General features: G+C 52.0%; 1 protein-coding gene across 1 annotated transcript in view; it reads right to left on the bottom strand.

The window, feature by feature from the left end:
- Positions 1 to 9,458: 9,458 nt before the first annotated feature.
- Positions 9,459 to 15,458, bottom strand: part of Oprd1 (opioid receptor delta 1) — a 7,545-nt gene continuing 1,545 nt past the window's right edge. The window contains exons 2-3 of the mRNA XM_055610985.1: positions 13,704 to 14,076; positions 9,459 to 10,000 (exon numbers count right to left, since the gene is read on the bottom strand). Of these exons, the coding sequence (XP_055466960.1) occupies positions 9,459 to 10,000; positions 13,704 to 14,076 (915 nt within the window). The remainder of the gene's footprint in view (positions 10,001 to 13,703; positions 14,077 to 15,458) is intronic.

Raw genomic sequence — 15,458 nt, forward strand, 5'->3', positions numbered from 1 at the left:
CTTTCTTTCTTTCTTTCTTTCTTTCTTTCTTTCTTTCTTTCTTTCTTAATTCTCCAGACAGGGTTTCTCTGTGTAGCCCTGGCTGTCCTGGAACTTGCTCTGTAGACCAGGGTGGCCTGGAACTCACAAAGATCCACCTGCTTCCGCCTCCTGAGTGCTGGGATTAAAAGCATGAGCCACCACCTCCCAGCTCTGTGTTTTTCAATGTATTACTAGCCTTATTACCCACTAGTGTCCAATGCCGGAATCCTGTTCACCCCGACAACGACATCAAACCATGCCTGCTCCCTTGTCAAAGATTTGAAAGGGTTATTATGCAAGCCAAGGGGGGAAGGTGAAAGCAGAACAGAGGCCATATTGTTAAGTCTCCACACCTCACAAGAGTAAGACTCTGTTTCCTAGACCTAATGCACCCTGCAAGCCATGGTTTTCAACCTGCACTGGACTTGTGACCCCATGCTGAATGGCCACCCTTTGCCCTGAACTCATGACCCAATGTTGCATGACTGCCCTTTGCCTTCCAAAATATGTTTTCAAGGTCTGTCTATACCTGTGACCACCTACTCCATAATGTGTGGCTCCCCTACCATATAATATGTAGTCTTGCTCTTATCCCCACCTTTCATTGTATTGCAGGCCTCTCATCCCAGCCCTCGGGAGGCAGATCTACGTGAGTTCAAGGCCAGCCTGGTCTACAACGTGAGTCCAGGACAGCCAAGGCTATTACACAGAGAAAAATCCTGTCTCGAAAGCCAAAAAACAAAAACAAAAACAACCTTTAAAATAAAATAAGCTTGTGGACTTGGTTTTCTCCTAGCATACTCAGGTTTAACATTTCCGGTGCTCACTCTGCCCAGCTGCCTCAAATGTAGAGAATGCTGCGTCCCAGGGAAGAAGGGTAGGGGAAGGGCATAAGAGGAAGAGTTCCGGGAGAAAGGAAGCCCCTGAGGCCTGGGATTGGGCGGAGCTCTAGGGAAAGAGACCTAGATTAGGATGGGGAGGAGCTGGGGCAGGGAAGAGGGACAGGTCCTGGGTCAGGTCTGTCTCTCCCATCAGGCCAGGTCCCAACAGGCCGGTGCTTTCCTGGCTGCGACCTGGCAGCTCTGCCACCCAGGGCCTGATCATAAAGGGATCCTGGAAGGAGAACAAGAGAAAGAGTCAGAGAAGGCCATCAAGAGATGGGTCAGTGGGCAAACACACTTGCCACCCTGACAACCTGCGTTGAATTCCCAGGGCCCATGGGACCCGAGTTTGCGCTCAGTGGCTGTGGTAAGCACCATGATCAAAAGCAGGTTGGAGAGGAAAGGGTTTTTCTGTGTTTGTTGTTTTGCTTTGCTTTACTTATGTGCCCCAGGTCACACTCCCTCTGAGGGAAGTCGGGGTTGGAATGTAGAGGCAGGAACTGAAGCAGAGGTCTTGAAGAAGGGAGTTCAATGGATTGCTCTCTAATGCTTGCTCAGCCTGCAGCGCCTCACAAAATCACCCAGGACCACCTGCGGAGGAGCGGCACCACCCACGCTAGGCGGGGCCCTCCCACACCAGAAACCCCGCCCCCACAGACTTGCCAACAGGCGGGTCTGAGAGAGGCATTTTCTCAACTGGGCGTTCCTCTTCCCAGGTGATTCTAACTTATGTCAAGCTGACAAAAAACTAACACCATGTACGTAGGAAGTGAGAAAGCTCCACAAAGTTGACCTTCGCTCTGTACCTGTGTGCCGTGTACAGACATACACAAACACTAATAATAGATAATTAAGTAGAGAGAGAATAAGAAAGACCCAGCACTCTGGTGGCAGAGGCAGGCAGGTTTCTGTGAATTCCAGGATAGCCAGGCCTACATAGGAGACCTTGTCTCACAGAAGGAGAAAGAAAAAAAAAAAAAAAAAGACAAGAAAAAGAAAGATCCAGAGATACAATTTGGAGAACCAAGCTCACTTTATTTGGAAAATAGAAGTTGGGTATTGACACCGGATGGGATCTGGGGTGGAACAAAAGCCAAGGGTGTGAGGCAGGTTCTGTCTGCGCCATGTCTGCCTCCTTCACCCCCCAAACATGCCAACAATTAAATCATCATCCCACCCCATCTCTGGATAAATACGCAGTGGATTTTTACCAATTGTTGTCTGTTTTGGGAAGAGTCAAGGGCAGGAAAAATCTCATTTCTCCTTAAAGCTGGCAGGTTCCTCTGACCCCATTAACTCCCATCTCTACCCCTCCATCATGCAGAGGCCCAGAGACAGACAGACACTGGCCCGACATACAGCAAGGAAGCAGAGGGCAAAGAGTCAAAGCCTTGTTCCCTGTCTCCATCTTGTGATCTAATGGGAGACTCTGAATGAGTCCCTATCCAGAGATTCCTTCTCTGCGATATGCTGTTCAGCCAACGGCCACCAGTGACCTCGCTTCTCTCCTAGGTTGTCCCTTATTCTTGGGTTCCAGGGACCCAAGAGAAGAAGCCAGCCACATGAAAGGAATGGAGGTGAAAAAGAAACTGCTTTCTTAGACCTGAGGACATATTTACAAGAAAAAGCCCTTTGCTGTGACCTGCCCCCAGCATTAAGAAGCAGGGGGTGACAGAGCGTGGGGGCTCTTGCCTGTGACCCCAGCATTTGGGATGCAGAGGCAGGAGGAGCTATTTTGACCAGTCTGAGCTTCACAGAGACCTTATCAAGAAAAGAAGGTGGGGTGGGGATGAGAAGAGAGGCAAGGGCTGGTACAGAAAAAAACTAATCACAAGGTAATAAAAGCTTCCTGTCTGTTGAGCGTTTGCCACCTATGATTGCTGGAAGTTTCCATGACCAAATAATGCAAGGCCTCTCGTTCACAGCTTCTTTCTAAATCTCAAATTCTCACCAAGTAAGCTTCATCTTTTGCAGGTATTGTCTGTTTGGAGGTTCTTGTCTTTTTGTTTTATTTTGTTCTGTTTTTTGAGACAAGGTCTCAGTCTTAGAACCCAGGCTGGCCTCAAAATCACGGCAGTTCTCCTGTCCCAGTGAGGGTGTGTGCTAGGATTACATGTGGCATGAGCCACTACACCCAGCTCTCTCTCTCTCTCCTCTCTTCCTCCTCCTCCTCCTCCTCTTCTTCTGCTGCTGCTGCCAGGATCTCACCATGTAGCCCAGGCTATCCCTGAACATGAGATCCTCCTGCCTCAGCTTTCTGCATATGCCACCACACCCGTCTGGCTACTAAACTCTAGAGGCAATGGGCTGAGAGTCTTTCCCAAAATGATAGAGCGAAGACCTGACAGGTGGTCAAAATATCATAGACGAGCTGGCCTTCAAGGCAGGAAGAAATAAATGCGAGACGAGCCTGCCAGAGTCGCAGCGGGTTTTTAGGTGGCTCACACGCGCTGTCAGGGTTACAAGACACCACAGACCCTAGCACGGGGTCCTTAAGAGACAATCATAGACAGGCCATCCCCGAACGGAACCTCATAATTAATGGCTGCCTCGTAGTCAGTTTGGGGGGACTGAGCCACTGTATGAAAGTGTTCCAGCTGTGCACCACGTCTCCTCCTAGGGTTGACATTGGGCTAGACCCAGGCCAGGGCATCCGAGGGCTGCCCTTCGACCACACCACACAGCCCAAAACGAAAATCATAAACTTTACTTAAACATTATTTTAAAAATGTTTTAAGATAGAGTTTCCCTGTATACTCCTGGCTGTCCTGGAACTCACTCTGTAGACCAGGCTGGCCTCAAACTCAGAGATCCACCTGCCTCTGTCTTTAATACCAGTGCTGGGATTACAGGCGTGAGCCACCTCCACCCAGCCGAGTTTTGCTTTTTTTGTGTGTGTGTTAACTAGATTGAGCAGCTCTCCAGTCTGAACTTCATGAACTTCAGAGGTTGGACATGACTGACAGCCTCTTCAGTGTGCCCATCCTGCGGTCCCCCATCAGCTCCTGATGGCTCCAGGGTGAACTCCCAAGCTGCCCGAATCGAGAGCCTCAGAGCCACTGTCCTGGTCTCGGGAACCCCAGCCACAAACTCAGAGTGAGGGCTCAGGCCCCAATTCTTCTTGCATCACTCCTAGCAAAATGCACCACCTGCCCAGTGCCCGGCGGTAACAGAAGGAGTAGACAGGGAATAACCTGAAGGGAGATCACGTGGTCCTGGTCACCTGTAACCCCAGCACCTGGGAGGTGGAGAGAGAATTGGGAATTAAAGGTCTACCTCGCTACACTGTGGGTTTAACGCCAGCCCGGGCTACCTGGGATCCTGACTCAAATGAGAGAAGGCAGGCGTGGGAACATGCATAGAGTTCCTGCGTGCAGACACGTGTGTGAGTGTCCACTATACACATGATGCCACCTGCAGAGGACAGAGGGGTCAGATTCCCCTACAATTCCCGGTAGGCAGTTGTAAGCTGCCTGGTTTGGGTGCTAGGAACTGAACTCGGGTCCTCAGAAGAACTGCTGAGCCATCTCTCGAGGCCCTATTCCGTGAGCGGTTTGTGTGTAAGGACTGAGGCCAGGACCTAGCAGAGAACCTCACTGTCTAGAGTTTAGAGTCTTCCTATGGCTCTGCAGTTCTAGGTTCAGAATCTGCTGCTGACACTGAGAGTTGGAGTCTGGCCTCTGGACTGGGACCCGGCAGGTGCTCAGCTGGGGCACTCACTGCTCCAGTAACTCTCCAGATGTCAAATGCCATCTCCAACTTGCCAGGCATTTCAAAGTGAAACAGTCAGCTTTGGTACTCACATTATCACGAGGGAAGAACCCTGTATCGGGGCCACTATGTGCAAGGAGCTTCCGTAGGCATGTCACTTGGAAATGTCGGAGTGCTCAGAGGGAACTCTTGGGGATGCCGTGGCTTGCCGAAAATCTGCGAATCCAGCCAATTTAAGAACCTAAACAGACACGGGCCATCTTATTAGAGACTGCCCATTCTCTGACATCTAGCAGGAAACACAAGTTTGTGAGAACAAACTTGCTAGCTCATGGACCTGTTTAACTTCAGGGGCTGAGGTTTGAAGCCGAGTTGGGGCTCTTCTTGGCCACGCTGGGGACTGAATTTGAGGTCTCTGGTAACTCCTGCCCCCTGCACCCAGTCTTCTCCACCATACCTGACAGTATCCATCACTCCCTCTCCCTGGGAACACCTTCCTCCTCTCGTTTCCATGACAGCGCATTCTCCCCTTCTTCCCCTTGCTCCTCCAGTGGTTTCTCACTCCCCTTGGGGGCTCCTGAGCCTAGGAAGCTCGCTGCACCCTGGAAGACCATGCATATTTCCCTCTGGGTCTCTAGCTCTGACCTTGCACTCTGTCTTCCAGTCACAGCTACCTGCTGAGTGCCAGACCCTAATTGCCTAATTAATCTCATAGCCACTCTACAGAGAAAGTCCATTCTAGGGGCACTGAGACTCTGAGAGGGGAAGCCAACATCAGAGTCTGGCATTCATCCAGAGTTCCAGGACATCAAGAAGAGACTGGAAACCTTAGGGCATTTTTAAACCAAAGGCAAAATCTTCCCTCCCACCTCCCAGAGAGAAAGGAGTGGAAATTTTGGGGAGGAAGAGACCTGTGAGAGTCTAGAATTACACTGTCAATTTGCAGCTTTAAAAATGCACTGTGCACGGTACATTTTGAAAGGCAAAGATTTGGAGAACTTCAGGAGGAACAAAAGTTCACAGAAAATTGCCCTTTTCTCCCATTTAGTTAAGTCTTCAAAACCCTCGTCCCAGGGTTCCGGCAGGAGCTGGAATGGCTTTCTACTCCACTGGTGCCCAGAATTCACAGTAGACTTGGACCTGGGGATTTTCTCTAGAATTCCTGACCTGAGTTCTGCCACCCCTGACAAGGTGACTCAGGGGAAAGCGGCCTCATCTCTCTGAGGCCAGCTTTCACATCTGGAATGGGGATGCCAGCCAGGCATGGTGCACGCCTTTAATCCCAGCAGTTGGGAAGCAGAGGCAGATGGTATGAGGCCAGCCTGGTCTACAGATCGAGTTCCAGGACAGCCAGGACTACACAAAGAAACCCTGTCCCCAAAAAAACAACCAACCAACCATACATACATATATATAAAATGAGAATACTACCCAGGCGTGGCACACACCTTTAATTCCAGCACTCAAGAGGCACAGGCAGACTGATCTTTGTGAGTTCAAGGCCAGCCTGGTCTAAATGGCAAGTTTCAAGCCAGCCAGTAAGACCTTGTCTCAGAGAGAGAGAGAGCTGAGATATGTGCATAGAGCACTTGGCACCAAGCCTGGTGTCCCACGGCACTCAGGTCAGTTCTGTGTCTCCACTGCTCGTCACGTTTGGTTTTGCCGTGCACGTGAACGTACTCGTGCTTTTCTACACACTGTTCTGCCGTCTCAGGGGCCAACTCCTGTGCATCCTTTAAAACCCCTGACCCTCTGCCACCTCTTACAAAATTGTTGCAAGCGTGATTTTAGTTAGAAGGCACTTCCCCGGGACGTCCTCCCTGGGGCTTCCTGTCACTGTTCTTGCCACAGTTGCACGCAGTCACCTGCATAGGATTTGCTTCCCAGCATTGGCTGGAGCTTTCCGAAAGAAGAGACGCATTTAACTGAATTCCGAGTCTCAGTGCCCAGAGTGCACAGCCTGGCAGGAGGCTTTCGGGATGCTCACATTGACTACACACGGTCCGGGCCCAGCTGAGGCTGATCTCAGGTCAGACGCCTACCAATATCAGAAAAGGAAAAAAAAAAAAAGCAGCCAGATCTTGTTGGATGTGGTAACACATGTCTATGATCTAAGCACTTGGGGGGGGGGGGTGCATGGCAGGCCAGTGTATACATACATACATACATACACACACACACACACACACACAAATAAACAAACAAATAAAAGCATAAAGGTCCTTGCCACCAAACTTGATGATTTGAGCTCAATCCCTAGAAAGAAACCCACAAGGCAGAAGAAGAGAACCAACTCTCCCCTGACCTCTGACCTCCACATGTGCACAGTGGGAGGACCATGTCCCCACACAGACACGATAACTCAATCAATGTTTAAGCAGTCTTGAAACCACACCTGTAATACCAATACTCCGGAGGCTCCCAGCTGGAAGATCAGGAGTTCAAGGCCAGCCTGGGCTACATGATACACAGTTCTAAAGCCTGTGTCACCTGCTTGAGGAGTCTGCCCTGATTAATTGGTTTTCTCTGCTACCTCCTCTAGGAATCTCCAGTGGCGAGTACCTAGGAGCACCTTTGGTGTGGTGACGCCCTTGTCCATTTGGGTGGTGAAGGTCAGCTGAGAGACTAGGTTCCAGGATAGGGTGGCTGAGCAGGCCTGACGCCAGCAGTGACCACCATACTACAGCCCAAAGTACAGAGATCCCAAGGTCCTAGGCTTTGAAGGACGTCACACTGAGAAAAGGGGCCGTACTTTGTCCATCAAAGGGACCCTTCCTGCTCGCCTAGCTCTGCCTCCCCTGAAGGCTGGTTCAGTCCCTGCTGGAGTGACAGCTTCCAGCTTTTGTTCCAACGAAGTGGCTGTCAAAAAAGAAAAGAGGTATATTGTCTCTCTCGCTCCTTTCTTTTTTTTTTTTTTTTTTTTTGTTTGAGACAAAGGCGTCAATTTCTTTCCATCTGTCCCAAAAAAGGAAGAGAATTAAATTTGTTTTTACAAGGATGTCAGCAGGCTGCTTCAATAGGGAGTCAGGGGCAGGTTGCTCAGGCAGTGGGGGAGGCACGGGGGATAGGGCAAATGATGACATTCAGGGGAGCTAGGGTCCAGGGGTGCCTGGATACGTTTCTATGTCCTCCCTCAGCAGCTTGAGCAGAAGAGGGACCCGGGGGTAAAGGGCCATGCTGACGTCACTACCGTCAGAGCCCTCTTTCCCCGGTGCCTTCAAAATCGGCCCCAGTCCCTGAAAGCCACAGACACCAGACACAGAGAAAGGAAAGGGATTTCCCCCAGGTCCTAATCAAGGGTCTAAACCTCACTCACCTTGAGGTGCCACATATGGGGTGCTCAGCCAAAATGGGTCTCTGTGCTCCTGTACCGAGCTGCGTATACTAGGGCCCCGAGAACCCCAAAAACATCCACCCTCGGGCTTCAGGATTTAAACGGTCAGCTGAAGCCTTGACCCCCTGCCTCTCCCCTCCCCAACACACACTTTTTGTTTTGCTTTTTTGAGACAGAGTCTCACTATGTAGCCCTGGATGTCCTGGAACTCACTATGGAGACCAAGCTGGCCTCAAACGCACAGAGATCCTCCTGAGTCTGCTTCCCAAGTGCAGGGATTAAAGGCGTGGGTCACAGCGGGCAGCTCCCACTTTTTTTTTTTAAAGACTTATTTTGTTATTTTACGTGTGTGAGTGTCTTGCCTGCGTTATGTATGTGCACCATGCTCATGCCTGGTGCCCACAGAGGTCAGAGGGCACCAGATCTGCCGGGACAGAGGGTGAGCCGCCACTCAGGTGCTGGGAATCGAACCGGTGTCCTCTGCAAGAACAGCACGTGTTGTCCTTAATCACCTCCAATTGTACTTCCTACTTCTTGACACAAAGGCTTCCTCGGTTTTGGAGCCTGGAACCTCTCACTCCTCCGTGGGCCTCAGGGGTCCCGTTAGAACTTGATTCTGGGGGCCTTGTTCAGTACCCAGGGAGTCTCCGCTTCTGCCCACTGGCCTGTCCCTCCCCAGCCACACAGGGACACAGGGCTGTGGATGGGGTTCAATTCAGGCTCGTCTGTATGGTTTACTTTTGGTTTGGTTTTGCTGTTTGGAAGGGTTTTGTTTGTTTTGTCTCCTTGATCCCGGAACCTCACAGGAACACCCCACCACTGAGCTGAATCCCCAGCCCTCTTTACTTTTTATTTTGAAACACTAAGTTTGCCCAGGCTGCTTTAATTGGCCAGACTCAGCCTCCGGCATGACCGGGATGACACAGGCCTGCACCACCAGGTCCAGCTTGAATTCTCATACAGGGAAGTCACGGCCTCCGCCCGTAGTGAGAATGTCGAATGTCGTGAGCGCCTTGACTTTTCTCCGAAGCGGACCCCTCCGAGGGGAGGGCGCTTATCTCCTGACCAAACCCTTAGCTGCCATGCCTGACTGCCCTGCCCCCTCACCTCCCCTTAGAAGAGGCTCCTCCCCTACCACAAAGGCCCAGACTCAGCTCCATCATCAAGTCATTGACCCCATCACTGTCCTTCCTGGTTCCTGGAGCTGGTCTTAGACTCGACCTGCGTGTTCAAAAGGCCAGAACCTGACGTTATCCCAGGCTGAAGCCCTGTCCCATTGCAGAGGCCTCTCTAATGGGTCCCGTTTAGAGGTCACTCTCCGGAGTCCCCAGCTCCACCTCCACCCCGCCAAACCAGAGCCTTAGACCCCATAGGCCCTGCCCCCACAGGCCTCCCCTCTGTGCAGGCCCCCTTCTAGCTGCCCAGACGGTGGCCACAACCTCCTAGGGGGCTCGGGGTGGCCGCTGGGTCACTTCACTTGGGAGGGGCGCTTAGGGGGAGGGCCGGGTAGGTCAGGCGGCAGCACCACCGCCCGGGCAGTCGGACGGGGTGCAGGCGGTGACGCGCTCACGCGCGGTGGCCTGGCGGCCACTGCGGAGGCTGCCGGGTTCCTGGCGGCCACAGGGGGCGCGGCAGAGCTGGCGGAAGCAGCGCTTGAAGTTCTCGTCCAGGAAGGCGTAGAGCACGGGGTTGAGGCTGCTGTTGGCGTAGCCCAGGGCGATGCACAGGTGCAGCGCGGCCACCACGAGCGGGTCGCTGCGGTTGATGTCCACCAGCGTCCAGACGATGACGAAGATGTGGATGGGCGCCCAGCACACCACGAAGGCGCCCACCACCACCAGCACCATGCGCGTGATGCGCCGCAGGCTGCGGTCCTTCTCCTTGGAGCCCGACAGCAGGCGCACGCTGCGCAGGCGCAGCAGCATGAGGCCGTAGCACACAGTGATGATGAGGATCGGCACCACGAAGGCGAAGAGGAACACGCAGATCTTGGTCACCGTGTCCCAGTACCAGCTAGGGCTGGGGAACTGGAGTATGCATACTACCGCTCCATCTGAGCCGGGGAAACAAGGAAAGCCAGGGATCAGAGGCCTGTGTGCCTAAGGGGCTCTGTCTGCTTGTCGCCTTTCCAAGATGATTGACTGCGTCCCGGGGATTCTCATACCTAGGCTGTCCCTTTACTTGGTGAACTCCTTTTTCTGCCCTCCTCTAGGAGGTCCCCTTCTGTGTCCTCTCCAGGTCCTTTGTAAGCCTCTATGTCCATGGACGACAGTAATAATTTATCGTGTCCCGGTCATGTCAATCATTTGTGTTGGCTCGGCAGACCTCCTACCTGTTTTCAGAATTGCTCCAGTGGACCGATCAGGACTGAGTATTGATTCTGAGGGTGAGTTAGGCCTGGGGGTGCTTGCAATAGCATGCATGAAGCCCTGGGTTCAATTCCCAGCACTGTATAAACTTGGCCTGATGGCACATGCATGAAACCCAAGCACTCAGGAGATAGCGATGAGGAAGAGTAGAAGTTCAAGGTCATCCATCCTTGACTACAATGACTTCTAGGCTAGCCTGAGCTACATGAGATCCCATCTTTAAAAAGAGCCAGCTGGGCATGGTGGTGCACACCTTTGATCCCAGCAGTTGGGGAGGCAGAGGCAGGTGGATGGCTGTGAGTTCGAGGCCAGCCTGGTCTACAAAGTGAGTCCAGGACAGTCAAAGCTACACAGAGAAACCCTGTGTCAGAAAGCAAAACAAGGGGCTGGAGGGATGGCTCAGAAGTTAAGAGCACTGGCTGCTCTTCCAGAGCTCCTGCGTTCAATTCCCAGCAACCACATGGTGGCTCACAACCATCTATAATGAGATCTGGTGCCCTCTTGTGGTGTGCAGACATAAACGCAGGCAGAACATTGCATACCTAATAAGTCTAAAGAAAAAGAAAGACAAAACAAAAGCCTGACTCCAGCCCAAATGTATGTGGCTTTGGGCAAATTACTCACTGTCTTCAAGTTTCTTTATGGTGGGGCTAATTGTGTACATTTCCTTAGTAATATTTGGATTTATTTGCTCTCTCTCTGTGTGTGTGTGTGTGTCAGTGATAGGACGGCTTGCAGGAGTCAGTTGTTGGTTCTTTCCTCACACCATTTGTGTTTCAGGGATCAAACTCAAGACTGTCAGCTTAGTGGCAGATACCTTTACCTGCTGAGCCATCTTGTCATCCCTACCTGCCCGAAGCACATTTTTTAAGACAGCTGTGAGGGTGAAACAGACTCAGAGCCTGTATTTAGCTCAGTGGGGCTCAAATGGTTGATGCACCCAGAGGAAAGAGGAGAAGATAAGTATAGGAGCCTAGAGAGGTCAGGGCCTGGGTCTTAGGCAGATGTCAGCTAAAGTCAAGAACCGCTTTGCACGAGGTGAGGTAGCACCTATAATCCCACCACTCAGGAGACTGAGGCAGGGGGCTCTCAAGTGCAAAGCTAGACTATGTCCAAAAGCAAACTAGAACCACAAAGCCCTTCCCAACAGCCAGCCCTGTAGGAAGAGACAGGGGAGCTTCCTGTTCTGGCCCAGAGTAGAGTCTCAGAGGATGTTGTAGGGTCCTGATCAGACCTGAAGCTGGCCCAGGGGATGCCCATGATCTCTTGGAGCCACACAGTTAGACTTGCAGCCTGAGAGTCATGAGAAAGGGGCTGGAGAGCCACAAAATGTCTGTGGTAGTTCAGGCTGGCAGGGCTCCTGGGGATGACTGAGGATTAGTGTGTGTGGTGGTGGGGGATGCTCAGAGAGGGAGGAAGAAGGAGGGAGGAGGGATAAGGCCCATTTGGCTCCGCTCCCAGCAGGGCTACAGTTAATGATGTGTAAACTGAAGGCTGGCAGTGAGCTATGGGGCCCTCCTGCGCAGTCAGAACCAATTTCTCACTGGCTATATAATGGCCCTGGGGGCCCTGCCTTCCTGCGGGTCAAGGTGTCTAAGAGGTGCCCTGCCAATCCTTCTCCCCTTTCACCCAGAGCATCAAGCCTCTACAGACTTCTACCCAGGGACCAAAATGAAGGAGAGTCCTGAGGCCAGGGTCCTTGGGCCTAAGGTCAACTTCCATCAAATGCTCACCTGTGAGGCTGGAACTAAACCACCTGACTTGATCCTGCTTTCTTTTTCCTTTCAGACAGAATCTAAATATACCATGTAAAGTGGCCTTGGATTCAAGATCCTTCCTCCTCAGTCTCCTGTGTGCTGGGGCTATGGGCATGCGTCACCACATTGTGCCTCAGAGAAAGGGGGGGGGAGGGAGGAAGAGAGGAGGAGGGAGGGAGAGAGGAGGAGGGAGGGAGAGAGGAGGAGGGGAAGAAGGAAGGAAGGGAGGGAGGGAGAGAAGGAGAAGGGGGAAGGGAGAGGAGAAGGGGGAGAAAAGGAGAGGGGGGAGGGAGAGAGATGTTCCTGCCCTGTCTATGAGTAATGTGGCCCACAGGTTGTTTGCTAAGGTGTAGGACTCTTCCAGACTTCATGACATCAAGATGGGGCCACGTGAGGAGCAGCCAACACTAGGAAGGGACAAACAATAACATTGAAAAGTGGTTATGATTTCCCCCGGCTTCCTTTCTGTATTTATGTGCTGGCCAGATGCCAACAGTGGAAGATCTGGTCACGTCCCCTGGTGGCCTAGGTACCCCCAAACTGTCCTCCCTCCCAGCGGATTGCAGTGGAGTGAAGGCCCTGAACTCTGGGGATGTCTGTGATAGCAGCTACAGAAACTAGGAAGGAAGGCCCAGGAGACACACTTGGCTGCCGCTCCCTGTGGGAGTCTCTAGGCCTTGCTTTGCTCATTTGGCCAAATGACGTTTGGTATTGTTTTGTTTGTTTGTTTGTTTGTTTGTTTTGGTTTTGTTCTTTAAGGGGGGGAAGGGGGAGGTTCTCCTTGTTTCTGCGGCAGGGTTTCATGTAGCCCAGGATGCCCTCACACGCATTACAGAGCTAAACCTAGCCTTGAGTTCCTGATCTTATTGCAGGGCTTATAGGTGCGGGGCACCATGCCTGATTTCTGAAGTGCTGGGGATTGATCGCAGGGCTCTGTGCATGCTGGGTAAGCACTCTACCAACTTAACTGCATCATCTCACTGAGTCCTTTCTCTCCAGATTCTTACTACATAGCCGAAGCCACCTCAAGCTCCTGAGTGCAGGGATTATAGCTTTGTATATATTATGTATGCAACTTCCCATGGGTTCATCATCATCATTATTATTATGTGTATGTGGGCAAAGGTCAGAGGGGTGAGATCCTCCTGGAGCTGGGGTTATGGGCAGTTGTGAGTCATCTGATGCGGGTGCTGGGAATCGAACTCGGGTCCTCAGAAAGAGAGCAGTATGTGCCTCTCAGCCACTAGGCCATCCCTCCAGCTCCTCCAGTGGTTTCCAAAGTGGGATAAAGGGGAGTTTGGGATGGGTCTGCAGAGCCTGTAGCCTCTTCTGGTCACCGATCAGTGACAATCACACCTTGGCCATTTATCCATCCCCCTGTCATCCACACAGTCCTGGCCAGCCAGTTCACAATTGCGTTACAAATCAGGCCATTCATCCTCAAAACACCTACCGCCCCCACTCCCCACTGGCCTACCCTCTCACCCTCTCCTTTCATTGTTCTGTCACCCACTGGCAACCACTCCCATTTATTTGCTCGAATAAATGCCTTGGAAGTCCACAGAGGCCCCCGGGTGGTCAGGCCCTCCTGTGGTCAGGGGCCCATGCTGCTGCTCCCTCTCTCACTCACCCCGGGGCTGGGTCACTGCCATGACCATGATGGGGACCCCGACCCCCGAAGCCAGGACCCAGATGCAGATGTTGATCAGCTTGGCCTTGGCGGGGGTCCGGAAGTCCAGAGCCTTGACCGGGTGGCAGACGGCGATGTAGCGGTCCACGCTCATCATGGTGAGCGTGAAGATGCTGGAGAACATGTTGTAGTAGTCTATGGAGAGCACGGCCTTGCACAGCAGCTCTCCGAACGGCCACGTTCCCATCAGGTACTTGGCACTCTGGAAGGGCAGCGTGCTGGTGGCCAGCGCATCCGCCAAGGCCAGGTTGAAGATGTAGATGTTGGTGGCAGTCTTCAGCTTAGTGTACCTTGGAAGGAAGAACACGGGTAACTAGCCACTGCATGGATGTCCGTTGCCGTTAAACTCGGGGAGTGGCGGGGCTTGCCCAGAGATCCACGAGGGACAGGGCCAGTGTGGTGTCACGTGCCTGCAGTCCCAGCATTCAGGAGGCTAACCCAGGAGGACTGGGCAGTAAGGACCAGCCTGGGCTACATGAGACCTTTTCTCAAAAAAAAAAAAAAAAAAAAGTAAAAGAGTCAGAAGCCCAGATGGGATTGGATCTCTGAACCACTCAACTGATCATCACTCCTCAAAGCAGGTGGGTGCGGATTTCTCTGCAGCCTATGATCCCAGCACTGGGGAGGCAGGAGGCAGAAGCAAGAAGATAAGTTTAAGGCCAGCCTGAGCTGCAAGACGACACCTTGTCTCAAACAACAACAACAAACGAACAAACAAGCCCAATGCTTAGGGCGCTGGAGAGTGGGCTCAGTGGTTAAGAGAACTCATCATTTTTGTTAAAGGACCTGGGTTCGATTCCCAGCACCCACATGGAGGCTCACTGCTTCTATAGGCATCAGGCAGGCATGTGGCCAACAGACACAGACAGAGGCAAAGCACTCGCACACACAAAATAAAAAACCTTAACAACAACAAAAAAGGCCAGAGAAGGGCAGGCTGGTCGGAGCAATGCCTCATGTGTCAGGTTCTGGCCGAAGAGCCCTCAGAGTGGGGAAAGTGGGTTTTCTGAAGGCAGAGCCTAACTGCAGGCGGTGGAAGGGAAAGAGCACATCTATAACCACAGTAAACCTAGCACTCAGGAAGCCGAGGCAGGAGGATTACAAGTTTGAGGCTAGCCCGAGCTTCATATTGAGACCCTGTCTTGGAAGAGGTGGTGTACACTTGGAATGGGCAGCAGAACAAAGATTAGGAGTTCAAGGTCGGCCGTGGCTACATGGGTCAGCCTAGGAAACACAAGACCCTCTCCCAACGAAACAAAATTAAAAAACAGCCTCGAAGCTAGACACACACCTTTAGTCCCGGCTAAACAGAAACAGAGGCCGGTGGGTCTTTGTGAGTTTGAGGCCAGCCTGGTCTACAGGGTGAGTTCCAGGACAGCCAGGGCTACACAGAGAAACCCTGTCTCGAACAAACAAAACAAATAACAAATAAATAAACAAAACCAGCATTGAGCACCCTCACTCTGGGTAAGAGAGAGACACTAAAGGAGAAGAGCAAGCCAGGTAATGATGGCGCATGGCTGTAATCCCAGCCTTGGGAAGCAGAGGCAAGCAGACCTCTGTGAGTTCAGGGCCAGCCTGGTCTACAGTGTGAGTTCCAGGACAGTCAAGGCTACACAGGAAGAAACAGTGTCTCAAAGAACAACAAAAAGAAAGAAAGAAAGAAAGAAAGAAAGAAAGAAAGAAAGAAAGAAA

Source organism: Psammomys obesus, unplaced genomic scaffold (assembly GCF_907164565.1).
Source record: "Psammomys obesus unplaced genomic scaffold, mPsaObe1.curated_primary_1811, whole genome shotgun sequence".
NCBI classification, from domain to species: domain Eukaryota; kingdom Metazoa; phylum Chordata; class Mammalia; order Rodentia; family Muridae; genus Psammomys; species Psammomys obesus.